Raw genomic sequence first — 27261 nt, 5'->3', positions numbered from 1 at the left:
TTTTGTTAAAATTTGAATTTAATTATTTAAATTCTAGCAAAGAGATGGATGTGGCTGTCATGATTCCATGCCTGGCACAGCATCTCAGCCTGCACCACTATGGAGACTTGTGCTTACCTGTCAGGAAGGGTAGTGGGCTGGAGTTGAATGGACATGAGCTGAACAGAAGTTTGGGACCCAAATTGCTTCCAACCTCATCCAGTACCTTTATCTGTTGGTCTTGCCCATTTGCAGGTCAGTTTTGTGTTAGTAACATGAACTTCCGCTTGGCAGTTTCTCCCCCACTGACTGTCCACTGGCTGATGTCTCTCCCAGTCTGTCAGTCTGTGCTCTTCTAACCATGACTATTGAGTGCGCCCTTACAGCCAGCATGGGGATTTTTGGGCCTTGTTCACCAGAGAAACACAGAAGTCTCTTGCTTCATACTATATTTGCTTGGTCACATTGTCATCTTAGATCCTGTGGTTAGGACCAAAGTTCCTCCATCTGACCATGTTTCATTCTTCAGATCAATTCAGATCAGAAAAGCATTCACTCATTCCATATGCTATTTTTTCTAATACCAGCATTACTGGTATCTGTCTTCAGGTACTTTCAGAACATCTTCTTTTTCTTCTAAAAATATATACTTCCTTCCTGTACCTCCCTCCTTTTTACATGATCTAGTATCACCAAAGTCACAAATATTTATGGTGTTGGTTTTTCAGTTTAGTTAGCTGAGAAAAAGAATCAAAAAATAAGATAATAAAGTAAAACTGAAAGCTAGTAGAACACTGGTGAGAAAACAAAAGGAAGTTATCCAAAGGGCAGAGCTGAGGAGCAAAAAGAAATCAGGTGAAGTCTGAAGAGATGGTAATGAGGAATTGCTACCTGGAGAAAAAGATGACATTTTGAACAGCCTAAATAAATTGTAGAACTATAAAGAATACATCCATTAATATAAAATCTATTGTAACATTCTCTTTTTTGAAATACCAGTGGCAAAACCCAGAGCCATATCTTATTTAAAATGGCAACAGAATCTGTACGCTTCACTTTCTTGGAAATATTTGCTAGCACCAGCAGTCCAGCCAGCTGCAGGTAAACCATCTCCCTGGCTTTGCCAGGTACCTGAACCTTCCTCCTGCTAAAGAAAGGCAGAAAACCAGAAGGAGAAGATGCCAGGGGCTGTCAGCACTTCTGCTCAGCTCTCCAGCTGGTCATTGTGCAAAGGGCAAATGGCAGGAGAAGCGCTCAGCATGTGGGAAACAGCACCCTGTGCTCCAAGCCCAGCAGCAGCTCATCAGACAGCCCTCATCATTACTGATCCCTGGTGCCTTTTTTGTACAGTGCTAATAATCATCTTGGCTGTTTCCCAACTCACATGACTGCCTTCTGCCTGTTGAAATTATCTTCAACAGTTTGAGCTAGGTTTGGTGTTTTTCTGCATGTCCTAGGAGTGCTAGGGAGATGTGTCCGTACCATGTCCCTGCTGCAGCTCCTGACTGAAGGCACGTAGGTGATGCCCTCCTCTCTCTATCTCTGCCACTTTTTCTTGTCTTAGAGCAAGGTGCTTAATAATTTTGCTGGGTTTCAGATCACGCAACTGGAAATTGCTTTCAAGGTCTAAAATATGACCCTAGCCTTATTAACAGCTATGTGCTTCCAGACAGGAGAGACCCTGCTTATAATGCCATCTACTACTTAAGGAAGTGTATGTCCAGGCAATTGAACAGAAGTGCCTTGTCAGCTTCCCAGGTGACAGCTGGCCTCCCTTGCCTGTTTGCTGTCAGCCCACTGGATGATCATGTAAAACCTGTTGGCTGCAGGGATGGAAATAACAAGTATTCTTTCACAACTGCCCCAGGCTGAGGAAGGCAGAGCAAGACTCATCAGTGTTACACGCAAGGCTGGGCAGCTGCCTGTGGCAGCAAGACAGGGGAGCTGTGAGCTGCCTGCCTTGGCTGCACTTACTCCCAAAATCCTGGCACTTGGTGGCTCTGATCCTGCTTTGCTCTTTCACCTTTCCCCAGAACCATAAGCAGAGTCTCTTCACGCTTGAATTTTGCTTATTCTGCTGAGAAATTTGGAGCCGCTGTCATATAACAAATTACTGAACTTCAACTGACAAACATAAATCTTTAATCACACTAATTTACCCTCAGAGTACCACTGCAAGAAAACAGATCAAATTATTCTCCCAGCTCTGTTTGAGCAGGAGCTTAAGTGAGGGGAGGATATGCCCCTAATCTCCCAGGAGAGTCACAGTTGCTGCTCAGAGTACCTCCTCGCAAATCCTCTGAGCTCTTGGGAGTTTTCCTTTCAAACTGCCTTGAAAGTATAAAAAAAAAAAGTAGAGTAATCTGTTGAGGCAAGCTTGGCTGAATGTTTAATTGTTCCATTGTTTCTCAACACGTGGAAGCTGATCTACTGCTATCCAGTTAGAGAGGAACAACTTCTTTATAAAAATAACACTTGGGAAACACAAGGGAAAACAATTGGAGTTTGAACATGAATGGCCATAAGCCCAAAGAGAGTCATGTCTGACAATGAAGAAAAACTAAACAGATTTATTCTTTCTATATATAAAGCAAACTATGTTTTTACATAAGAACAGATGCCCTTTGTTTTCAACGCATGGTCAAAAACAGTGGCATTGGTAGCGGGGGGAAACGGTTTTAATGCTTTGCTGGGAAAATGGCATTGGCACTTCCCATCTTTGTCAGTGGACTATTCCTCAGCTGTGCCTAACAGCCAGCCGTGGCTGGGGCACACTTGAACTCCCCCGAAAACCATGTTTTCCCCTTTTCCTCCCAGCTGTAGAGTTCAGTGCTTGCTCTGAGGTCACTGAGTAAGCCTGTTAGACAAGCTCAAGGTATTATTAACAGTGAAATATTCCTGAGCTGCTCTTATGATTTTTTTACAAATGCTACCAAAAATGTCCTAGTGCAATATTTATTTCCAGGCGGCAACTGAAGAAGCCAAACATATAATGATAAGTACAAATGTATTTTTGTCATCCACAGAGGACCTTACTGAAAGCGCAAGAATGAGCTCTAATGTCTGCACAATCCTGTGCTTGATTTCTTACTCTTTCTTCCAGGATCCACAAGAAATTTAGCTTGCAGCAAGAGGAGATTTTGGTTTTGTTATGAAAACAGAACAAAATAATAGTTTTCACATAAAATCTTCAATTGTGTGGTAATCTTAACTACCAGAAGATGAGAATAATTTAAGAGAAACCACTTAAAGTACTTTACAACACTTTTGTGTCCTCTGGTAGTAGGAAGAGGCTTTAAAATGTGGATACACTGCAGGCTATTTTATCTTCCCAGAAAGATGTGTGTAAGTACATGTGTCAGCAGAGCAATAACCACTTTCTTCTCTTGCAGTAATTTGAAATTTTATGCCATTCCTTGAACCTCCTGCAAAAGGGACTGTTAAGGACAAGGCCTAAATGCAGCAAAGTCACCTACTGTCTCTTCTAGATTTTTTAAAGGATGAAGCTTTTATCAAAATCACCTTTTTTGTGATTTTTGTATTGATTTCATTGTCCTTGTAATTGCACAATTCAAATGCAACATTCAAAATGCTCCTCAGAAACAGCTTTCTCTCTCTACCCATTGGATACTCTTAACTGCTGTAGTGGACAGGACAGGACAGCCAGCATGCTGTACTATTGATCTGTCTTCCTCTTTTAAAAATGTTAAGCAAAACTTTACCCAAAATGTGTTTGATATATTTGCAAAGGACTCTAAGGGTATTGCCTTCATACATTTAAACAAACACTGAGTGCAGATGTAGGTAATACAACATCACCAGTGAGTGGATAAGCAGATAAGAAAAATGAAAGATAATCTGTTTAGCCATTCCAATTGCCAAACGCTCCTGCTGGATGGCTCTCTGCTGTCACTTACTGTCTGTGTGATGCCAAGCTAACCTCAGTGCTGTAACTGCATCCACAGCAACACAGGTGAGGGAACCCACATCCAGCAGCCTACCTTGAATTGATTTTAAATGCTCTGACATGCCTTTCTGTCAGGCAGTGGTTTGCATGGTTCTGTGTAGTGTTCGTGACACATCTCTGCTCTGAGGTGTGGTACCTTTTAAACAAATGCCATATGGGGTTGAAGTTAGAGGAGTGAAATATGAGGTCAGTAGCATTGGAAATATGGAATATTGGTCTTGCACTGGGAATCTGTGAAGAATGAGGGTGTGTGAATTTGTGCTTAGAAGATCAAAAAAGTTTCTCCAATGGCCTATGAAAAGGGCACCAAGCTAGAAGATGAAGGCAAGCATCAGCAGAGGTAAGGATATGAGGACATAGTTCATCACAAATTGGAGATAGGAGGAGATGCTCATGCTCTGTCAGCTAAAACCAAACGGTTGATGTGATTTCTGTCTGTCATGTGTTACCTGACACAGGTAATAACCTCATAAAATATTCATGGATACAATCAGTCTTTATGGTACAAATTTAAGGAAGTATTACACCTATTAAAAATCTTTTAGCACTGTGTTTTTCCATGAATCCTGGGTATGCCCCAAAATGTAAGACCAGACTGGGAAGTAGCAGGGAATCAGGAAGGGGGGATATCCTTCCTGGTGGAGTCTGACTTCTGAACATCAGGATATGCTCCTTACATCCTGCCCAAACTTCCTGATGCAGTATTTAGAGCCCAAAAAAACTTCTACTTTGAGAAGATCCCTTTCTGCTTTTAGTGTTACACTCTTTTAGTCTGAGATATTCAGAGCAGACCTATGATGTTCCATCACACAGAGCAGTGTTCTGGCTGTTTAAACCCAAAAAGCAACATCACGCTCTGGACCAACCATGATACATTTTCTGATCTTTTTCCTGTCTGTGTTTGTGTGTCTCTGCCACAACTTAATCATTGTCCACTGGACTACATTAGAAACCTGCCTGAAGCTGAATTAATTTTATACTAGTGAATACACCAACTTGGGTTATGTAGTTATGTGTATCTTGTACAGATTACTGGATTGGAAAGAAGTAATAGCTGAGGTCTTCTTCAGGCAAGTGGAAGAAGCCTTGTTTGATCAAAGTGATTTGGAATAGACAGCACGGATTTGTGAAAGGGAAATTGTGCTTATCCAAACTCATGACCTTCTAGGATGAGAAGAGTGGCTTGAATGAGTGGATGTTCTCTTTCTTGGCATTAGACAGGGTTTCAAAACTGTCACCTGTAACATCCTCATAGACAAGCAGAGAAGTGTGTGCATGATAAGTGGACAATGAGGTGGACTGAGAACTGTGTGAATTGCCAGGCTTAAAGGGTTGTGATCAGTGGCACAAAGTCCACCTGGAGGCCTGTTACTAGGAGTGTACCCAAAGGTTGGTACTGAGACTGCTGTTACTTAACATCTTCATTAATAACTTTGGTGATGGGTGATGGGACAAGCTCAGCAAATTTGTTAATGGTTCAAAATTGTGATGAGTGGCTGATTCCATTCAGAGGGACTTGGGCAGCCTGGGGAAAGGGGCAGAGAGAAATCTCATTGAGCTCAGTAGAGAAAAATACGAAGTCCAATACCTGGGGAGAAATAGCTCCATGTTCCTGTACAAACTAGGGGCCAACCAATGGGAAAGTAACATGGAAGAAAAAGGCCCTGAGTATCCTGGTGGACAAGCTGACCATGAGCCAGCAATTCTCCTTCTTGGCAAAAAAGGCTAATAGTACCCTGAGCTGCATCAGCAAAGTGCTGGGGGAAGTGACACTTGCCCTCTGCTCAGCCCTGGCGTGCTGTGCCAGCGCTGGGCTCTCCTGGATGACAAAGTTATGACCTCAATGGACTGAGTCCCATGAAGTATCTGAGAGTTGGTTAAGGGACAGGAGCAACTGTCACATGAGGAAAGGCAGAGAGAGCTGGGAATGTTTGGAGTGGAGAAGAGAAAGCCTTTTTATTGGATATAAATACCTGATGGGACGATATGAAGAAGGCAGAGCCTCTTCTCAGATATCAACAGGATAAGAGGCAATGGGCACATACTCAAGCACAGGAAATTCTATCTGAAATAAAAACCCACTTTTTTACTGTGAGGTAAACAGCAACAGTTTAAAACACTTAACACAGGTTGCCCAGAGAGGCTGTGGAGTCCCCATCTGTGGAGATATTCAAAAGCCATGAGGACATGGTCTTGGGTGGAGCGTTCTAGCTGACCCTACCTTAAGAAGGGAGGCAGGGCATGGACTAAATGATCTCTAGAGGTCCCTTCCAACCTCAACTGTTATGTGCTTCTGTTCTCTAATTTCCAAATTGTTATGCACTTGAACTGCACTTTCCTTTATCAGGAAAGTAAATCAGTTCCTGCACGCATTACAAGTAACAGGCATGAGAACCTCTCTTTCCTATTTCAGACACAAAGTGAGGATGTAGCTTTTAGATGTTTTAGAAAAAGTTGGACGTGAAGACAGTGTATATAAAGAACCATTTGCTATATGATAATCAAATGCCGCTTGATTTACACAAGGTTGAATCATAAATGTCTGAGGCTTTGCTATTGCCTGGAGCTGCGGTGCTTGACCAGCCTCCTCATCTGTGAAGGGCTCCTTTGGTCCTGAATAGTTCATGATATGTCATCAAGTAGTGCTGGATGTAACCCCAAAGGCATAACATTCCTCTAGTTCTGTAGAGAGTCAGGTGACAAACCCAGGAAAATATTTGGGTACAGGAAATTTAAGATGTCATTGTGTCTAATTTATGCATATAACCTGATTTTGCCAATAAGCAAAGGCACATAAGCCACATCTGTATTAATAAATGAAATAGTCAGGGGGGCTGATTCATCTGCCAGCTTTACTTGTATCCATGTGCTGGCTTTGGCTAGGATGATTTTGTTTACAGTGGCTGGTATGGGGCTGTGTTTTGGATTTGTGCTGTTGATAATACAGAGATGCTTTTGCTATTGTTGTGCAGGGCTTACACAGAGCCAAGGCCTTTTCTGCTTTTCATAGTGCCACACTGGTGAGGAGGCTGGGGGTGCATGGGAGGCTGGGAGGAGACAGAGGTGACCCAAGCTGACCAAAGGGATATTTCAGACCATAAGGCATCATGCTCAGTATATAAAGGGGGGCGAAGAAAACGGATGGGGGGGGGGGGCATTTGGGGGGATGGCATTTGTTTTCCCAAGTCACTGTCACATGTGATGGGGCCCTGCTCTTTTGAAGATGGCTGAGCGTCTGCCATGGGTAGCAGTGAATTAATTCCTTGTTTTGTTTTGCTTGCATGTGTGGCTTTTGGTTTTTCCATTAAAATGTCTTTATCTCAACCGACATCTTTTCTAGCTTTTACTTTTCTGATTCTCTCCCTGATCCCACTGATGGGAGAGTGAGTGAGCAGAAGTGGGGGGCTTGGCTGCTGGCTGGGGTTAGACCACAACATCACAGAGCTAAATTCCACCTGCCTCTGGACAGTGTGGCTGCATCCTGCCTGTGTGACTCGTGGGCCGTGCCTGCACAGTGCAGGGGAGCTTGCTGGGGAGCTAGGACCCTGCAGGGAATAAGCTAACCATATATTTTTGTACAAATATGTGACCAGACAGGTCGTTTATGCTTTCCTTAGGCTGTATCTGAGCCCCAAATATTTTCTGCCTAATGGGTAGGTCTAGGTATCCATTCCATGATTCCAAGTAACAAGTAATTCCATCAAAGTGTCTAGTTAATATTAACGGCCTGTTAGAACAGTGTTGCCCAAGACGTGGCCTGTACTCATTAATCAGGTTGTAGGACATTATTGGGAAAGTAGTCAGGGCATGAGAAAGAGCAACTAGAGGTAGATTAATACATTACTTAAGTGGTTAGGGAGATGATGTGAATCCCTCTTGTTCACCTAGAACAGGAGCATGGAGCAGAACAGCTGAAAATGCTGCTGCATAGCAAAGTCAGTAGGAAACACCGGGGCTTCCTTTACATTCTGCATAGTCAAGGCTGCTAGACAGGGCTGGTCGCCCTGTGAGAGGCCTCAGTCATCTCAGGAGAGGCACCTGCCCATTCTGTGTGACTGCTGAGAGGGCTGGGCAGGCTTCACCCCGCCGTGGAGGAACACAGTAACAGGGCTGCAGCTGCTCTGGCCGTCTCCTGTGCAAGGCTACTGTGTTTGCAGGGCCACCCAGGAAGCTGAAGACTCTAATTCAGTTGCTCATCCACTGAGCTCAGCCATCCCCAAGGAGGAGCCCCCAGGCATGGACAAGGCTCCCACTGGAGTAGGGAACATGCATGCTGGTGACTGGGAATTTACCTGCTAGGGGCCCTCTTCTAAGTTGCCGATTCTCTTCTCTACTCTACTAGTGACTGCTTGAATTCCAATCCAGCTTCCAACGTCTGCCTGATAGGCTGAAGTCTGTCCTTTCTACTATGCCTGCTTCCCAATTAACATTGAATTTTGTAAGAACATAATTTAGTCAGACCAGAAAACCAATGTTCTCTCCCTGGCAGATGTGGATGCTTAGGGAAAGAACACAAGGAACAGCTGGTACAAAATGATCCTTCCTGACTTATTTACCCCATTCCAGCATCCCATGGTTTTGGATTTCCTTGGCAATGGTAACCAAAACACTGAATATTAAGCCAGATAATAACAATAATAGCAATGACAATGATGATGATGATGCCATTATCTAACTACTAGCCACATCTTTTCCATTAATTTGTCTAATCACTTGGAAAACCCTTCTACATTTTCAGCTCTTGCAGTGATCAGTTCCACAATTTACTTAGATGATTCAATCATGTTTATCCCCCAGACACCTATTTTCAGGAAAACAATTTCTAAATTATTTTGTCTGTGTCATTATGAAAGAACTTCTATTTTTTTTCTGAAAATTCCCCTTTGTCCTTGGTCATCTCTTGCTCTGTTTTATGTGTTTTGAGATTAGCAGGGGGAACACTCACACCGTGCAATGTGTATTACACAGAGGTTTACAAATATGCACTTTTGTTCTCTGTGGTAGCAAAGTCCAATAAAAAGAATTTCCATCCTTTCCTCTCTCTCCACCAGAGACCCTTTAAAAACTAGGTTAAGGAATTGGTTTAGGAGATTGTGAATATGTAAACCCTCAGAGGCAGCAGCATGTCTCTGTTGGGTCTGACTGAGATAGAGTTCACTTGTCCCTCACTGTGCTGTGCTTGGCATCAGTAGCTGGAAGGTGTTGATAACACACCAGTGTTTTGGCTACTGCTGAGCAGCCCAGTCCCTGTAACACTCCTTCCCCTCCACCAAGGGGGCCTGTGGCTTCACGAGAAGGACTTCAGGAGAAACCCGAGGTGGACATTAGGGTTTTAGAGCCGGAGTTATCGAGGATAGGCCACTGTACTCCAGCTGAAAGAGCAATGGTAGCAGCCTATAAGGGGCTTTGAGCTGCCTCAGAAGTTTTTGGGACAGAAGCTTGGCACCTCTTGGCCAAGCTTCTGTCCCTCTTGACTGTGATTGCCCATCCTACACTGGATGTTTAGAGGAAACATCCCCTCAACACCTCACACAACCAGCGCTACATGGAGTAAGTGGGCAGAATTAATTATACAACAAGCTCAGATGGGAAAACCCTATTTCCCAGGAATCCTAGAAGAGCTTAGGACTGGCCAGAAGCCAGAGATTTTGGAGCATTGCCTGAGAAAGTGACTCATGCCCAAGAAGCACCACCATATGACTTCCACTTTCTGACAGGTACCCTAACCACAATGATCTCATAATAACTTTGAAGCTAAGCCCTTCTTGAAAAACAGAAAGTGACCACTATTGCACTTGGTGGATAGCCTGTTGCTTTCATTCCAGACTGAGTCCCTCGGGGACTTGAGCATTGCTGGTTTGGTCAGTGACTGGACCTACACAGGTCTCTGGGTGCTCCCCTCTGTTTGGAGAGGTGTGTGCTGAGATGCCTGGGAAACTTGGGAGGTCAGAAGTGGGAGGAGTCTGGAGGTGAGACCCTTGTAGAGGACAATAAATGAGCAAGGGTCTGATGCTTCAACCCGTCAAAAAAATGTCACCATAAATGGACTTTTATCACTCCTGATCTACACAAAACATTGCTGTAAGGTTGCAAATGCCTAAGTTCATGTTAGATCAGTGGCACAAGCAATGTGCCACTTGACAAAAGCTTCACCTGCTGTCCCATGGCTGACAGCCATCAGCACAGTGAGCATTTGTCATGTTGGACCCAGCTGCTTCCCAGCCTCACCCTCTCTTCAGCACCAAGTCCTGACGTTTCGACTGAGGCTATTCCTGTTTTAGCACAGTGATGCTTCACTCTTTTTGGTTTCTATCTGCCACACAGAAAGAAGCAGAAGGAGGATGGAACCCCCAGCTTTTCTTGGGAAGAAGGAATTGCTAGGCTTTCTTAGCCTAGAAAAGGGCTGCCAGCTGTATGTCCAAAACAGGTTCCACAGGAGCCAGACACAGGGCAGTTCCTGCCTGCCTCGCTGTGTGCCAAAGCTAATGAGGTAAGAATATCAAAGCATTCCTTGGCAATCACTTGATGGAAGGAGAGGCTCAAAATTAGAGAAGTTTTTTTTAATAGTTTTTTTTTTTTTTTAAAGATAAGATTCTGCAAACACAAAAAGGCCTTCCATCCCAAATTACATGCCAGACTTATCTTGCCTGGACCATCAGGTTCCACAGACACTACTAAACTCTCCCTGCTATCTAAATCTTCTCTGACTTTTTCCTGTTCTGCCCACTCTTAGGTCACCTCCTGACTATCACCTCACTTTACTAGGTGGGTCAACCCTTTGGTGAGTTATTCTCAGCTTCTCACCACTCCTGTATATACTGCTGGTCTCCATTTCAGCTGTCTATTCTCCTGTCTGAATAAATGCAGAATTTCCTTTGCCTGTCTCCTTGCAGACAATTTACAACTCACTCTCTACTCCAGACCTGTCTTCTGCCCACACTGAAATCTGAGCTGCTAGATAAACTGAACTTGGACAAACTGGAGCTCCTTAGCACTTCCCTCTTTTCCTTCTTCTTTTTTTTTTTTTTTTTTTTGTTTGTTTTTTTTTTTTGTTAACCATAGACAAAAAAAGCCACACACAAGCTTGTAACTTGTGCACTCTGTCGTCCTCAAGTCTAGGCTGCATAAGCCTTGCAGTCTTCCTTCATGATGTTAAGTAATGAGGCATTTTAAGAGGACTATTGTGTGGCTCATGCCCATGTCTGGCTTCCCAGGTTTCTGTGTCTCTTCCACCACCTGGGCAGTGGAAGCAGGCACAGCCTCCCATTGTGCATCCCATGGGTGTGGGGCTGCTGACATGGAGCTGCAGAGGGGCAGGCAGGCAGGCTAAAATCAGAGGCAGAGCTTACTCAGGAGCCATGGAAGCAGTCAGTCAGACAAGAAACAACCACGGAGATGTGCTGTCTGGGGAGAGGAGGGGGCAGGAAGGGTGTGGTCCTGAAGGAGAAGGTAAGGCTGGCAGAGAGGGAAGTAATGATGAAGCTAGCCTTTTCCCCTGGAAAAGGGAAACATCTTTGCAATTTCTCTTGACTAGGTATAGCTTTGCTTCCTGGAGGAGGCAGAGCTCCTGGGAACGCTTGGACAGAGAAGCTGGGATATGCTGAGTACATGTGGTTCAGATTTTTTCCTTTCCTATCCCCACAGAAAACATCAGGCAGGTTTCAAAACTGGGAACTTGGTGTTACATCAGTGCTTCCTGCCCTGTTGAAAGAGTTTTTGAAAGTAGCTACTAAATCACCAGTTCCTGTTGTAGGGCCTGTTATAGCTCTGGTGTCCAACTGGAGGTATGCCATGAAGACACAGCACTAGTGTTCAGTGATTTCTGAAGAATCTGTAACCCTCTCTTGGGGGCACATGCCACCTGCAGTGTCCCAGGACACAGCCCAGAGGTGTTTTATCATGATAGGTATTGGAGAATCTGGCTGATTTTGAGCCAGTGGGCTCCACCAGTAAAAGTTGTTTACAAGGAAGTAGCTAAGGCAAACCAAGTTTATACACACTCTGTATTTGTTGACATTAAAAGATAGGAAATGGATGGGCAAGGCTGTCACTATGTCATCTCTCTCAAACTCTAGGCACAGCAAAGGAAAAGTTGTAAAGACAGTGCAGTTTGATGATAAAACTTATTATAATGCCTTACATGTTAATTGCAATTAGAGCATCAGACTCACCACCTCACATCATCCTGTGGGCACTTCCAGACCCGCACTGTGCCTTTGGCTGGGTGTTGTAGCATGGAATTGCAGCAGTAAATGTGCTTGGCACCAAAGTTTTGACACACTACAAAATTTTTGGCTGCATCAGGACAAAAGGAGATAAATCCCCCCTTTCAGGATGAAAGCAGAGCTGGAAACAGTTAACCATTTGGTGATGTCCTGACAACTGGTGTGCCTAACAGATGATCCCCTCTGGACAGCGTGGTCCTGGAGGAAGTGTTCCTCTTCCCAGAGAGCAGCTTGCTGTGGTACATCTTGAAAACTTATACAGAGCTTTGTGCAAACATAGGAGTACAGAAAGCACTCAGTGAGAAACACAGCAGCCTGCTGGGATTTTCCCTGGATACTCTTGTTGCACAGTTGTAATCCTCTCAGTTTCCTTTCTGTTCTGTGGATTTGGATTTTCTGAGGCAGGATGAGAAATGTTTTGTCGTAGCACAGTGTTGGGGTTCAGGGCAAGCATCCCACTTTATCAGTTAAAAGCAAGGCCAAACATGCCATGTTTCTGGAAGCCAGTGTCACAGCTGGAGGGACTGAAGTGGGATGCCTGGTTACCTTCTCCCTTCCTAACAGTGCCACCTCTGAGTCCCTGTGGCCTGATGGGAATGGCCAGATACTGATGACACCACATGTGCTGTGGTGAGTGGGAAGTGGAAAGCCAGAATGAATTTCCAGGGATATGTGGAAACTCCCTTCTGGAGCTCTGCTTTTCACAAACTTCTCTAAAAACGGCTGCATCCCTCCCCCACAAGAAGCTGTAGGATGTGTGCCAGTTGGGCTGCACTGGAAGTAAAGGGAAAAAGACAAAAATCTGAAGTATGTTGTTTTATGCCATTCTCTAAGGAATCCTGGGCAGATTTTTTTTAAAGAGTGAGTGAAGTTTGTTGTCTAGAAATGATTATTTTAAGAGCAGGAGCAAACTGCATTTAAAAGGGGAATTCACCTCTTTGCCTCACACGGTTGTTCAGGATGTGTAATGTCCGGAAGCACTGTAATGTTACATGTTTTAATTTGGACCATGGCAGTTTTGCTCCCAGCAATTGTGTGTCTAAACCAAAAGTTGGAAAGGGACACGCTGGTCTGGACTGCTCTTTAAACACACAGAGGTCTGCCCTGCTTATAGGGCATCTAGAAAGCACATGTGCCTGGAAGGCTCCCAGCTGGGTGTCCCCAGGCAGCCCCACCACTGGCATCACCTGCCATTTCCCTTTCCCAGAGGGAATGCAGCAGGGATGGAGAGGAATAACCACTGCTCTGCTGTGGGACCCCACGGGGAAGCGTTCATGGGTTAACCTGTGAGTGGCAACTTGGGCATAAATCCACAGAGGATTTGGACCTGGAATACCACTGTGGCCAGAACAGCTGTTTTCTCTCCCAGCTCACTGCAGTGCCTCTTACCTTAGGAGGACACCTAGGGCTGGCTCTGGCCTTAGCAATGAGCTTTGTTTGACCTCATCACCATGCCCTGAGCACACCCCAGTGAGGACCCTGCCTGGCTTTCTGCCAAGGTTACTGCATTTTGCTGGCAATGGTCACGCTGCCAAAGCCCAGGGATCACATCAGAGTTTATATGGCATTGCTCTGGTTCACCCTGCCAGGGTGAGAAGTTACAGGCAGAAGTGGTTTGTGCTCAGTGGTCCAGTTTGTGTCTGAGCCAGAGTACAACAGCCCCATCTCCTGCTCTCCACAGTCTGGGGGGTCTGGAGAGCTGGCTGCCAGCTTGGCCTGCCTCCACTAGCATCCATGCCATCCTCTGTCCCACTGCTCTTTAGAATCAAATGCCTGTAGCTCATGCCAGTGGGATGAATAATGCACAGAAATGCTGCAGAGTGGGATGAAAGGTAGGAAGTGTGGGTGATGCCAAGTCTTGCTTCCCCTCAGCACAGAGGTATTTTTTTTGCTGGAAGGCTTTCCTGTTTTTCGTTAGGCAGCTGTGTGACGGTCTCTGGGCAAGGAGTCCCAGTCCCTTGCAGTGCCAAGAAAAACTAAGTTCTTGGCCTCTGAATGCCCATGTGGTGAGTAAGCTGGCAAGGATTAGATGTCCAGCTCTGCCATGCACAGATGGGAACAGACGGGAAGCTAGAAAATGGTTGAAGGGAAAGAAGAAACCTAACTGAAAAATGCTGGAGAACTTGAGGTCGTCTTGGCACAGATGCTTCCCCAGCACAACTCAAAGAGCAGGGAGAAAATGGAACCTCTCAGGATGGTAATAGGCTTCTCTCTTTCATTCTTTCCTCTTCCCTGCCCCAGTCACCTCTTTTGAACATGACCTGCCAGAGCAACACACAGCAACTCCTCACTGCCACACAGACTGGCTGTAGTTAAGGCACTCCTTAAGATCTTTCATCAAAATCTGTACCATCACCCTGTACCATCAGATAAAAATCTGCTTACTTTTGATCTAATTGCATTTAATAGGAGCTTGGACTTTTTTCCAGAGTAAGAACAATTGTTGTTGCTTAAATATTTTATAAACTAGCATTTTTCTGGCCAGAACACAAACTCTTAGAAGTCAATGATGAGGAGCCATCATGTACCAACACTTTTTTTTTTGGGCACAATGTGACTCTGGGTATTATTTTAACTTTCCTTCACTGGGAAGTGAAGGAAAATTTACTTTTTACTTTCTCACTGTCAGCATGATTTCAGTTTTCCCTTTGTGTCATGTCTCAGAGGTGTAACTTTACCTTTGTGATACATAACTAAATTCAATGACTAAATTAACGTTGTTTTAAAAGACTGAGAGAAGAGTTTATAGCCATTTCTTACTTAACAAAAGCCATAGTATCTTGCCCAGTTGTTCAATTCATAAGCCAGCATTTACAGTTACACTTTTCTTTGGGAAAGACATTGCTTTGGAGACACAATGCTGCTACACAAGCTGCAGAAACCTGCATTTACTGCTCCCACTGCTGTACAGAGTAATCCTCATACTTGAAAGGGAATGGGCAGAAAGTGTTTTAGCCTGCAAAGCCTTCCTAACTTTACCTGTCTAGGAGAATCTTACAAGGAGATTCCCATTTCTAAGGGAACCTTATTCCAGGGAACACTGTATTGGATTTGCATGGCCCTCTTTTGGTATTGGGCAGGCTATAGGGGTGGCTTCTGTGAGAAGCTGCTGGAAGCCCATGTGCAACACAGTCAAGGGCAGGTGGCTCCATGATGGACCTGCTGCTGGCCCAGGCTGAGCCCATCATCAACAGTGGTAGTGCTTCTGGAAAAGCATTTTTAAAAAGGGAAAAAACTGCACATCAGCACTCAGCTGGAAGAGGGGAGTGAGAATATGTGTGAGAAACGACTGCAGACACCGAGGTCAGAGAAGGAGGAGGGGAAGGTGGTGTCCCAGGTGACAGAGGTGAGACTCCCTGCAGCCCATGAAGGTCCATGGTGATGCAGAGATCCACGCGCAGCTCCTAGAAGAACCCCCAGCAAAGCAGATGGATGCCCAAAGGAGGCTGGGACCCTGTGGGAAATCCCTGGCAGGACCTGTGGCCCCATGGAGGGAGGAACCCAGGCTGGAGCAGGCTTGCACCACCGTGAGAAAGGCAAGCTGCTTGCAGAGCTCTGTGCTCATATAAAAGGAGACATTTTAAGGATGCAGGCCATGATAAAAGCATGGCTATAATAATCCAGAAACAAAGACACTTGAACATAAACAGTCTGATGCAAGAGAAAACTGGAATCGGATTTCATAGCATCAAGACCTCTGGAGATCACAATGGGATCTCCTAGCTGAAAACGGAGTGGAAGGCATGAAGTACATTACTGGGGCTGAACTGGGGCCAACACAATGATCACTGAAAGTGCCACGACTGATGCACAGTCAGTCTTTGGGCAAGGAATCAATCACAATTCACCTCAGGTGCCTGATATTTCTTCCCCTCCCTTTGCTCACATGATTGATGGGAAAGTCATTATTTCAATGAAAGAATTTCATGACTGCAAAACCAAAAGTCCTGTGTGCATAGCCCAAAGAGGTTTCTCATGCTCTCTGCAAAAGGCCAGCCAGGCCTTGAGGCTTGGACTAGGGTTTGCTTCTCTACCTCAGAGTGTGCGCAGAGCCACCAGAACAGAGCCACCTCTAAGCTGTATTCAAAGACAGTGGCAAAGCTTGCCCCCTGTCCCTGCAGCAACTCTGGTTTGCACTGACAGCCTTCACCACACTATAAAGAACAGGCTGGATCACATGCCTGAACTCTTCATCTAGTGAATGTACAATGCTTAGACACTGCAACCATGCATGCCTCAAAAACCAGAAGCAGCTTTGTGTTTGATCTCACTCATCCCCTTCTGGAAACATGGACATAAGAAATCAGGAGGGAAACTTCCATCATGACAAAATGTTCTCTATCTTACAGGACACATATTTGGCCAGAAGGGAAATTCAACGTCAGCTGAAAGGGAATAAGGACATGCATTGAAGCAGTACCAGCAGAAAACCATTACAACTATTTTAAAGGGTTTTCCAAGCACGGTGGCTCATGCTGTGCAATAATACAGATGCTACAATTTTAACAATAGCAAGGACTTCTTTGCTGTAGGAGTGTCAGACCAATTGTCTGAGTCCTGAGAAGCTCCACTGTGAACAAAGTAAGTCTGGGTGAGTTGCATACCTGCCAGGTACGCAACTCCTCCTTTTTTGAATCTAAAAATGTGGGTTCAAGTCATGCAAGTGACCAATACATACTGCAAATTTTATTTTTATTTCCTTATTACAGAAACTAAATTAGCATATGCCTACATCTTAATTAAAACAAATTCACCACTGCAGAGAAAGAGTATTCTTTTTATTCTCTAAAGCACACCTGTGAACACAGAATGAAGTGTAATTCAGTATGTGAAAGCTTCTTGGTGCACCTCTTACTGCAGTTTCTCCATTAGTTCTTTTAAAAAAATCATTAGATCTTAGGTATTTTTATATGCTTCCATAAGCTTTGCATCTTCTACCCCTAATGCAATTCACTTTTAGAAATCAGTTAAGAAGCTAAATCAAAAAGGCCCCTTAAGTTTGCTTTATTTACAGATGCAATGGCTGAATTTAAATAGATTACAGTCACTCCCAGCACCAGCTTCCAATTTAAAGGATTAGTGCATTCCAAAATTTCTCTTTAATCTGTTTTCTAGAAGGGATTAAGTTGTCCATAACTACAGCTATGTAGGTAATCCCAGCCACCTACATAAATTACCTTATAGAAAATAAACATGCTGACAAAAATATTTATAATTAACAAAATGACAAAATGAGAAACTCAGCCTTCAGGAAGAATGGACAGAAGTTTGGTTTTGTGCTGCAGTCACTGCTGACCATGGGAACAGCAGCAGTGTGAGAGAAGAACAGTCAAGCAGGCTGAAGTCCAGAGCAGGTGTCTCTGGTTCCTTTGTGAAGAGAGCTGTATGTCCAGCTCTCATTTCCTCCTCCTTTTGACACATCTCCCATTACCACTTTTTTGTGAAATAATCGGGCAGATTTTCTGAACTGAGACATCATGCAGCTTATTTCAGAGGGGAAGAAAATAACTGCATCTGCAGGCAGGCAGACTTGCATTATCTGAATAAAGACAGATCTGTTCCTCTGAGTTTTAGAGTTTACAAGTGGATGAAGGTCTTGTGGCAACTGAGAAACTACTGTAAGATAAACAACTCTGATGCACATGTATTTGTCTGTTCTTACATACTTTCAAAACCCAATGGAAGGAAGAAGTATCTGTGATTCAGGTAGATCCAGAAGGATTTTTTTTCTTACACAATAAGGTAAATTACTTAGCACATTCCAGGTTAAAAAAATTACAGTAAACATTCAGTAACTGGAATGCATATAATATACAAGTACCATTACATTTACAAAGCTGTTCATGACAATTTTTCTATATTAAGCATAAAAAAGTTACAAGCTAATTCACAATAACCTTAGTTACAATGTTATTAAAATACATTGATGTTAATCATAAAAATATCTTACTATTTACATGTATATTGTATAAACCTTAACAATAAGAATATGCCTATTTAGGATGCCTTAAATGAATATTTAGGCAGATTGGCCCATTTTATAGTGCAGTATCCCTGTTTTGGTCTTCACACCATGAAACTGTACCAGATTCACAGTATCTTTGCTAGTGCTTTGCTAAAAGGCTTAATCTTTTTATTATTTAAGAAGCATTCATTCATTCATTACAAAGAGTCAGTTTTATTTCCACTTTGTTTCTTATTAAATCCTACCCCCAATAGTTCAGGACACTCTGCCTGGCCTTGAGCGATTTGGTTGCACTTCCACATAAGGCTGTAATTAATTTCATCAGTTATCACACTGTCCTGCTTGTAGTCCGGATGCTGTGCGATGAATTCCCTCATCCATCGAGCAACTGTCATTAATTCTCCTGTGGGCAAGAGGAAATGAAATTTCACAGTTTATACATCCAATTTAGCAGTAGAACACCTAGAGTTCTGTACATTATATACACAATGAGTAGCCCATGCTTTCATGAGAAATACATTCCTATATTTTTTGGTTTTCAAATATCGCTAAACTGCGGCACAATTAAGCTGGCATATCCCTGATGGTCTAAAAGACACTTATCTGGTGCAATTTTCCAACTTTCAGATGTTCCAATGACACAATGCAGACAGATGCAGCAACTGGAACAAGTGCTACTAACAGACTGTGCTGCAAAAGGTCTTAAACAGTTCATTTAACAGAGAATCTGGCTGAGATGAATCCACAGACACCTCTGCACCACTACATTTATATAAAATAAGTTTGTAGTTGATCCATCCAACTGAGCTGCTAGTTTTGATCAGTCAACCTGGGCTTATTATTCTTTCTCCCTCTGGCAGCTACTCCAGCAAAAAATAGGCTGGTTCTCAATTATACCAATTTCTGGTTTGTACACAGTGCCTCTGCTTCACTCCACAGTTCTTGGGTTGGTCAGCAGGTACCTAAGGGCCCCCAGCACCTCTGTAAAACGTCACTGAATGACACACACCACTTGCAGGAGACTGGAATCCCCATGAAGCGGCAGCTGGGGGCTGGCTGCACACCAGAGTCCAGGCTGCTGAATCTTGCTCCTGAATGCAGCACATGTAAGCAAACCTTAACTACTACAACTTTAAGGTGAGTCTGACTGTTAAGACATTAAGATGGGCTGATGGAATGCTCAAAGAGCCTAGAAAAACTTCCATGGCTAGCTACCAGAACATCAGCTTCACTGTGAGAGTGGAAAGAGTCAAGGGCTTCCACTACAGAAGTCTTTGGCTTAAGAATATTATAAAAAACAAGAGGAATCAAGTTAGAGAAAGCATGAAGGTACACACAAATAAAAAGTAAAAATAATCCAACATTATTTAAAAATATCCTAGCAGTGGTCTTGAACAGATGTACATGAAGATAAACCAGAAAAATTGCAGAAAAATACTGGGAAAAAAAGAAGAATAAAAAAGGTTACTAGAAATCAAAATGTGCTTCAAAAAACAGAAGTAATGTTTTAAAGGAATGAGGCCAGAGTTTACACTTCTACATAAGAAGTCAGGAAAAAAATTACCGAAGAGGCTTTATTTGTTGAAGGCACTAAAAACTCAATATGAAAACTTTCTGACACCAACGAGAAGCAGGGGGCCTGCAGGAAAGTCATTGGAGGCAGGAGATGGGCGAAGAAGGAAGAGACACGACTGAGGCGCAAGCCGTGCAGGCGCCGCGCTGCAGGAGCCGGGCAGCGTCCAGCGCACAGCAACACGGACACCTAGCGGCCCGGCAGCCCCGCACCGGGAGCGCAGCCCGCACAGGAACCTGCGGCACCACCGACCGACAAGGGGTGAGACACCTTCCAGGCAAGGAGAGGCAAAGGCAACTCTAAGTTCAGGAGCAGCAATTATCCACACGATTATGAATGCTGATGACAAGTGAGTAGATAAACGTGATCCTACAACACAGGAACTAGAAGGCATATCATGGAATAACTGTGAAGAGCATTTAAACATGAAAAAGTACAGTTTTTTCAAAAAGCATATAATAGAAGTGTGTAATTTCTTATTATATGACTTTAGGGGGAGCAAAAGTGTAAGTGCTTCAAGAAAGGCAAGGCAAAGATCATGGAAATCACATCTGTGAATGCTCATCAAGCTCTGTGATTACTGCACCGCAGGCAGCCAGGAGAGCACACCAGGACAAGGACCACTTGGTGCTGCTACCTCAGTACTGCTTTCATTAATAATAACTGGTGGTGGTCAGCAGTTGCCTAGCAGATCTGTAGTCTCACTGAGTGGTGGCAGTCACACACCAGCTATACAGAGACCAGGAGGGTAATACCTTGCTGTGCTGCAGGAGAGGAGGTGACTGAAGCTCAAATGAATTATGCCAGGGAAGGTTACAGCCACAGCAACTAAGGTGTTGGTGGTCTTAACTCAGGAATGCTGTGCTCACCATTGGAGAAATCTGAAAAATGGCCACTTTTTGTGGATAGGACTCATACAAAACAGGCTGTGGATAAGGAACATTTGATTTAAGATAAAGAGTAAACTGGAATAATCCAAAGCTCACAACTGAGAAATATCATGGCACAGTAATACAATACCTAATGCTTTTTTATTCTGTGAATTCTAGCTCTTAAGAAGCTTCATTTAAAAGTCATTTCAGTTCATAAGACCTGAACTACAAACCCTACACTCTTATCAACCTCACTCTCACAGCTTTTAGGTCTGTGTAAACACAGAAGCTGACTTTTGCAATGACTGCAACTTTGCACCAGGTAGCAAAGCTTTTCTTTGGTGGGGAACACCTGCAGCTGGTCACTAGGCCTTAGGAAAAAGGCCTACTACAGTTATGGATTCCTTGTTTTCTCAAGATCATTTCTCTGAAGGAAAAAAACCCCCAAACAACAGAAAAGGGAATGTTTAAAAGCATGTTACCATTCTGAAGAACTGCTGAAGTAGTGAATTACCAGGTAAGACAAAATCCTGATTTCCACCTCAGCTTTGGAAAGGTCTTTAGCTAGAAGCTTCTACAGCAATTTTCAGGAATTAAAAAGGAATGCAGCACTTTAGTTTAAAACTGGGGGGGGGAAGAGGGCTAAGAAAAAAAACCCATTATTGACTTAGGAGGCTATAATTAACTATCTAGCTAAATTTACATCAATGCAGTTATGCAGGGGATTTACACAGAAAAGTTAAAAAGTTGGTGCAGACTGAGCTAAGCACACAGCTCTGAATTAAGTTTAGCCTGCATCTTTTACTCATTACACTGCTGCATTTTAAGAAGAAATCAGTCATTATACACCTGTATTGAAAAACATTGCAACATGGGAAAGACTGTGGAAGAGCCTGCTCTGCTCTTGAAGGAGTTCTGCTACTTACAGAAGGACCTTATCAGTGAGCTAAAGTCTAGGTCCCATGGTCTAGCAGACCTGAGCTTACACTTATGAATGCTTTGGAGTCACACCAGTCGTATCAGGCAAGCTGTCAGACCCAGCCTCGAATACTCTTACAACACTCAAGTGACAAGGCAAAGTGGACTAGTGTATGTTTAAACTACTATAAAGTGGACAACACAGTGGCAAAACAGCAGTAAATGGTGTTGAAAAGCAAAATCGAGGACTGGGTACATACTACCCCCTAAACCATGATTGTTACTCTATCAATTACTCTGAATTTAAGTTCTAAAAAGGATCACTAAACATTAAAGATCAAAAATAGACAGGACAACATTTAAGCCAGAGAACACACTCCAGTCCTTTACTCTAATGATTCAACAGCTAATGAGACATCCACAGGTCCCATCAGTGTTATCCAACTGAAAGTAGAAAAATGTCAAGAAAGTCAATGTCCAAAAATATCAAACATACCAGAGGCTCTCTTTTTGATTAGCTTCAGATAGTTTAGGATGGTGCATCTTGTATCCACATCCACTTCCATGTTTTCAAGATAGGAATTCAAAATTGGGATCAAACCAGGAAAGACTCCTTCCTGTGAAAGACAACAGAACCAGCATAAAACACATACTCAGTCTGGTTTCTGGGAGGGTAGAACAGAATGTGTTCCAGGTAAAAGAGGCTATTACCTTCCCATTGATAATTGTGTCAATGCTCATTAAGGTGTACTCTTCTGTGTCAGTGCCTGTCCCATTCTGTGCAGAGCCACATCCATCCAAAACAGCATTTCCACCTTCGCGTGTGACAAAGGGAAAGGAAAAAAATGGTTAAAAGGCAAGGCATGTTCTAAACAGCCACAACAATGTTAGTCAGATTACTTGATGTGATACCTTTGCATATATCTTTTCTGAAGTAAAACATTCCCTGTCGTACAGCATCTCTTTTCTGGGCCACCTTCATGTTTTCATCCACCTGGCAAAAAAAACATTTCAGAGATCTGCGACATTTTAGAAAAGCAGGATTCTACCAAACTGTCACATTTGTGTTTTGTAAGTTGAAATAGATACTATATTTCTTACTATTTCATCACACAAGGTCAAACTGTGAAGCTAAATTTTATTTCATTCTTCAGTGTCCAGGACAAACCCATCAACAGATGACATTTTATGAAACTGGGTCTCCAGCAGAATAGGTAATGGTATCATGTTAGAGAATATGCTATGCTAATTTCAGTTTGGATGAAAACACAGGAACAGTTACAATTCACAGGTTACATCCCTTCTGGAAGACTACTTTGCATATTTCGATGCAATTTAACTAAGTATGAAAGAAAAAAATTTCAATTTCCCTAGCCATAATTTGCTACTTTGATTAACAAACTCATCACTATCTTTAGAAGAATTATCACGGTATTAAACAAACATTCAGAAACAGCATTCAAGTAAGTTTGTATGGGAGTTGTATCTATTCCATCCCAAACATGTTAGCTATTTAAACTTAGATTGCCAGCAAAAAAAGTTCTTAATTTCAGGCTTCTCCAAAGTCCCCCAAACTACAACATTTGCTCTGCGAATGACATAAGCATTGCTCTGTCTTTCTGGATGGAAGATTTTGTCCAAGTTCTTTGGTGGGTGTGTTCTCAGGGAATTAATTAACATCATACAGCTTCTGGACATTAGCTTTGCCATACTGTCTTCAGAAAAAAGAGATATAATTTGCTGAATTCTTTGTCTGATATTTAACTGAAGGCTATGCAAAATCTTCACTTACTTCTTACCTTTCAAACCTTTGTTTTCAATTAATTTTATATTATGAAACCTATTTACACAACAGGTTGCTTTGAAAGTTTGAAAGAACTCCAGTCCCAGCTGATGAGTGTTCAACCACATTCAATCAGACAGCCAAGATTAGCGTGAGATTAGCCCCATAACCCCCTATTATTTTACTTGAAAGAGGCAGGCTTACCAATGGTTGTGCAATTCTGTGTTGTATTACCTGCCAAATTGCTTGGCAAGCTCAAGCAATTTTAAGCCCCCCCGCGCTCCACTTCTGTTCAGGTTCTTTCACCACCTGATCTCTTATTCATTCTTAACTGGCAGTTAAAAGTTTTGTGCTTTTGAGACACTCAAATAACAATGTATTTATGTAATCTAACTGCTAAATTGCTGGATTATTCATGGAGTCTGAACTCCCTGACATCTCCTTTTAGAAATCATACCAAATCATACCATGTATGTATGGCATGATTACTGTAAATTTACAACTTCAATATTTTTCTCCATTTCAATTAAAAAAACTCTGTGAAAGCCACTGGTATCGATACCTATGGCTATGCTGGATTTTCTAGCATAGTGTCAAAAGCCTCCTGCCCTTCAAGATCTTTTTTAAAGCTACCTATAACATCACAGGAACATCCATACAAAAAGACATTTTTTGGTAAAGTGCCTCAGAAAAAGGACATGCAAGGACAGTTTGACACAAAACAGTTCAGCAGTTGTGAGGGCAAGATTAAGGAAAAAGTACATTTTGCATGGCTTTGTCTGTCTAAAGACAAGCCACAGTTGTGACCAGAATCAGCAGTGTTTGTTTCCAGTCAAATCCTGTGTAACACTAAGCGTGCTGAACTCCTCCTTTCCCTCCCCACTAGATATAAACAAAACACAGAGTAAGAGCATCAGACACAGGCAATATTCATGTTAAGATAAGTCTAAAGTTTTTATTTTGAGTTCCACATATTTCTCCCCTCCATGTAAAAATGGGGGAAACATGCCCTTTCCCAGCCTCAAAACAGCCTTGTGACAACGCTATTTCTTAACATTTCTGCAGTAGTTCCATGCTAGGCACCACAGAAATTCCTACAGCATTTGTTGATGTTTAATTCCATGAGACAGCAGGAAAATATTTGCTTAATATTGTAGAGTTTACATTAATTCAAAGTACTGGTACAGATGAAAACTGACAGGAAGAGAAAAATGACTGTTCTGTAAGTGGACAAATATTATTTCCTAGCTTGCAGGGGATAAAAATCAGACTTGATGCATTACATTTAGTTCTAACAGATCTGATCTTTCACACCTACCTTGGACAAAGGAATGAGAAAGTCCAGTTTATATGACAGAATCACTCTGGTTAGCAATACCACAAACACAACATAAGCAGAGTTCTCAAAGTCTGTTAACTGGACCTAGACATGAAAGGAATAGAGATTCAATTACTTTAGTGGGAACACACTCATGCAAGGACAGTCTGGACCAGCTGACTCCGATGTTCATGCAGGCACTTGTGTTCACACAGGCTGTACTCGCCGAGGGGCGATCCACGCGTGCAATCACCAGCAGCGACTTCCAGCGCACAAAGCACGCACATGCTGCAACAAACTCAACCCTGCAATTCGATGCAAAGCACATTTGTGTTTCAAAAGACTAATAACCTGCACCTTCAGGCTCTCTAATTACAGAAGTATAGCAGCATTTAAATTTCCACTCTAAAAGGATTAAATTCAGAGAGCTTATAAACAGACAACTATAGAATAAAAGCACTTTGTGAAAAAACCAGAACTGTGACAGTGGAATTGTTCAGTACCAGGAAATGTACTAGAGAAATACAGTCTCTAGAAGCTAAATGGGGCTTTGTTTGCTGCTGCTTTAATACAAGCCTAATTCCTTTACCCATCACCCCAAATCCATTAGCATGCATTGATGTACTGCAGTGGATTCTCCTGTCAGTTACATTCCCACAGTCCATGTCAGATTAAATAGTGCTGTCCACTTCACTTGCATCTAGCAAATCAAAGGGGAGAAAACGCAGCACAAGTAACAGGAGTTTGATACTGGATGGCAGAATGCCTGGTACTTTTCCACTTAAAAGGAAATGTGCTCTTGTACATACTGATGTCTTCCTTACCTCCATAGGTCTGAATTCCACTCTCCATCCAATATCTGAATTTGGAGGTGGTGGCTTAAACCTCATTGTCTGCCAGTTTGTAGACTGAATATTCTGCAAAGCACATGAAATAATCTGTCACAATCAAGATGCACATCATTCTATAATATAATTGAAGAAAAATAAGCAGATAACTAGAGTCCTAGTGTTTTCCGTGGAACAGTGTAGCAGATTAGAGAAGTGGTTCCCAAGTAAGTGCTGTAATTTCCTAAAGCCCACAGTACAACTACCCAACCTAGGAGCAAATACGTTGTACTTTCTCATGCTGCTTTGATTGACTATTATGTACAAGATACTAAGGCACTGGCATGAAGCTGACTTTATTTTTTCACGAGAGGCTGACACATTGAACTAAAAAGGCCTAACATTACCACAGCTATTACCCCATAAAGCTGTAAAAGAGAGATTTCTACATAAATGAAATATAAACCAGGTTTCAGGAAGCTTTAAAAATTGACAGTTCCCCTTAACATTTATATACATAGCTACAGGCTCATATATATACATAGCATAGGCTCTTCATATTTTATTTTAGTTTAAAGTATAAGCTATCACCTTCTAAATAAAAGATAAAATGAATGAATGTGCTTACAACTGCAAAGTCATATGCTAAAACTAACTCAAGTGAAAAATTAATAAAAAATTCTTAGCTAATATAACCATCCTCCAATTTAGTATTATGAAGATAAGCAATTATATATATATCTATATTTATTAAATTCCTCTAAATTAGACATAACCTCAAAATGGTCGGATTCATTTGCATCATCTAGATGTATTTTCTCCTCAAACAAAGTCAATGGGTCTCGAATGAACAAGTGTGCAATATGCTGTGCCAAAAGGTGGTCAATACCTACAAAATGAAAATTCAAACAAAAATTCATACATATCAAAACAGGCTCCAGGATTTTTTTTTTTCAAGACTGAAAACATCTAACACTGCAGTGCTACCTCAGCCCACCACATCCTGTTACAGTGATGACTTCAGGAAGGAAGGAAATGATTAAAAAGAGCAAAAAAACCCAAATCAAACAGGCTCTTGTTTGGAAATGGCAGTATTGGTGTAGCTACCATTCTTCCCATTTTCTGATGCATTCTGTGCCCTGTTTCCTAAACCAGTTCGGCTCTCTCCATAAAAATAAAACATTAATTCCAGCTTGAGAAACTCAGTATGTTGCATTAGGGACAGTTTCTGTTACAAATTAATCCTTTTTAAACAACTCTCAAGACCACTCTGCACAGCTACTTCCTGAGTATGAATCACTCTTGAGAGCTGCACAGTGTTTGTAACAAACAACAACAAAAACAGTAAAATATCCCCACACACTTAACCTGCTCATAATGAAGCAAACACTTACCTTCCTTTATTAGGTGCTCGTAGATATCTTTGTCTATTGTCAAATCAATGTCATTGTATTTCTCACCACATTCAGATAGATAACTGTCTATGGAATCATATCTGGATTTACTGATTCTATAATGGTTGTTCTTCAGTGGCTATATAATTTAAGAATACAATATTTTAACAGCTTGTTAACAATGTTACCTAAGTTTTGCTCACTAATGACACTTATGTTGAGAATTATTATCCTATTTAAAAACCCCTACCACCTCAATTAAAATTATTAAAAGCACGAGTCTTAAATAGGCTCAATATAAAGTGATTCTGGAATTATGACTATTTTGTTTGCAGACATATATATCTGAGCAAAAAATTAGTCACCACACATTTACCAAAATTCTCTAGATGTAGAAATGTTTTCCTGATGTAATATGCCATCACCCCAAGCACCTGGCA

General features: G+C 42.4%; 1 protein-coding gene across 2 annotated transcripts in view; it reads right to left on the bottom strand.

The window, feature by feature from the left end:
• Positions 1 to 16846: 16846 nt before the first annotated feature.
• The window catches only part of GCLC (glutamate-cysteine ligase catalytic subunit), a 36292-nt gene continuing 25877 nt past the window's right edge, over positions 16847 to 27261 (bottom strand). Inside the window, exons 9-16 of one of the 2 annotated variants that reach the window (XM_041410599.1) lie at positions 26822 to 26960; positions 26204 to 26316; positions 25425 to 25517; positions 24601 to 24705; positions 22412 to 22493; positions 22211 to 22314; positions 21996 to 22116; positions 16847 to 18539 (exon numbers count right to left, since the gene is read on the bottom strand). In XM_041410599.1, the coding sequence (XP_041266533.1) occupies positions 18334 to 18539; positions 21996 to 22116; positions 22211 to 22314; positions 22412 to 22493; positions 24601 to 24705; positions 25425 to 25517; positions 26204 to 26316; positions 26822 to 26960 (963 nt within the window). In that variant the 3' untranslated portion in view covers positions 16847 to 18333. The remainder of the gene's footprint in view (positions 18540 to 21995; positions 22117 to 22210; positions 22315 to 22411; positions 22494 to 24600; positions 24706 to 25424; positions 25518 to 26203; positions 26317 to 26821; positions 26961 to 27261) is intronic. The other variant, XM_041410601.1, reaches the window with a different exon arrangement.

Source organism: Onychostruthus taczanowskii, unplaced genomic scaffold, assembly GCF_017590055.1.
Source record: "Onychostruthus taczanowskii isolate IOZ18803 unplaced genomic scaffold, ASM1759005v1 scaffold33, whole genome shotgun sequence".
In the NCBI taxonomy this organism is placed as follows: Eukaryota; Metazoa; Chordata; class Aves; order Passeriformes; family Passeridae; genus Onychostruthus; species Onychostruthus taczanowskii.
Note: the sequence above shows the minus strand (reverse complement) of the source record. Positions and strands in the feature narration are given on the sequence as shown.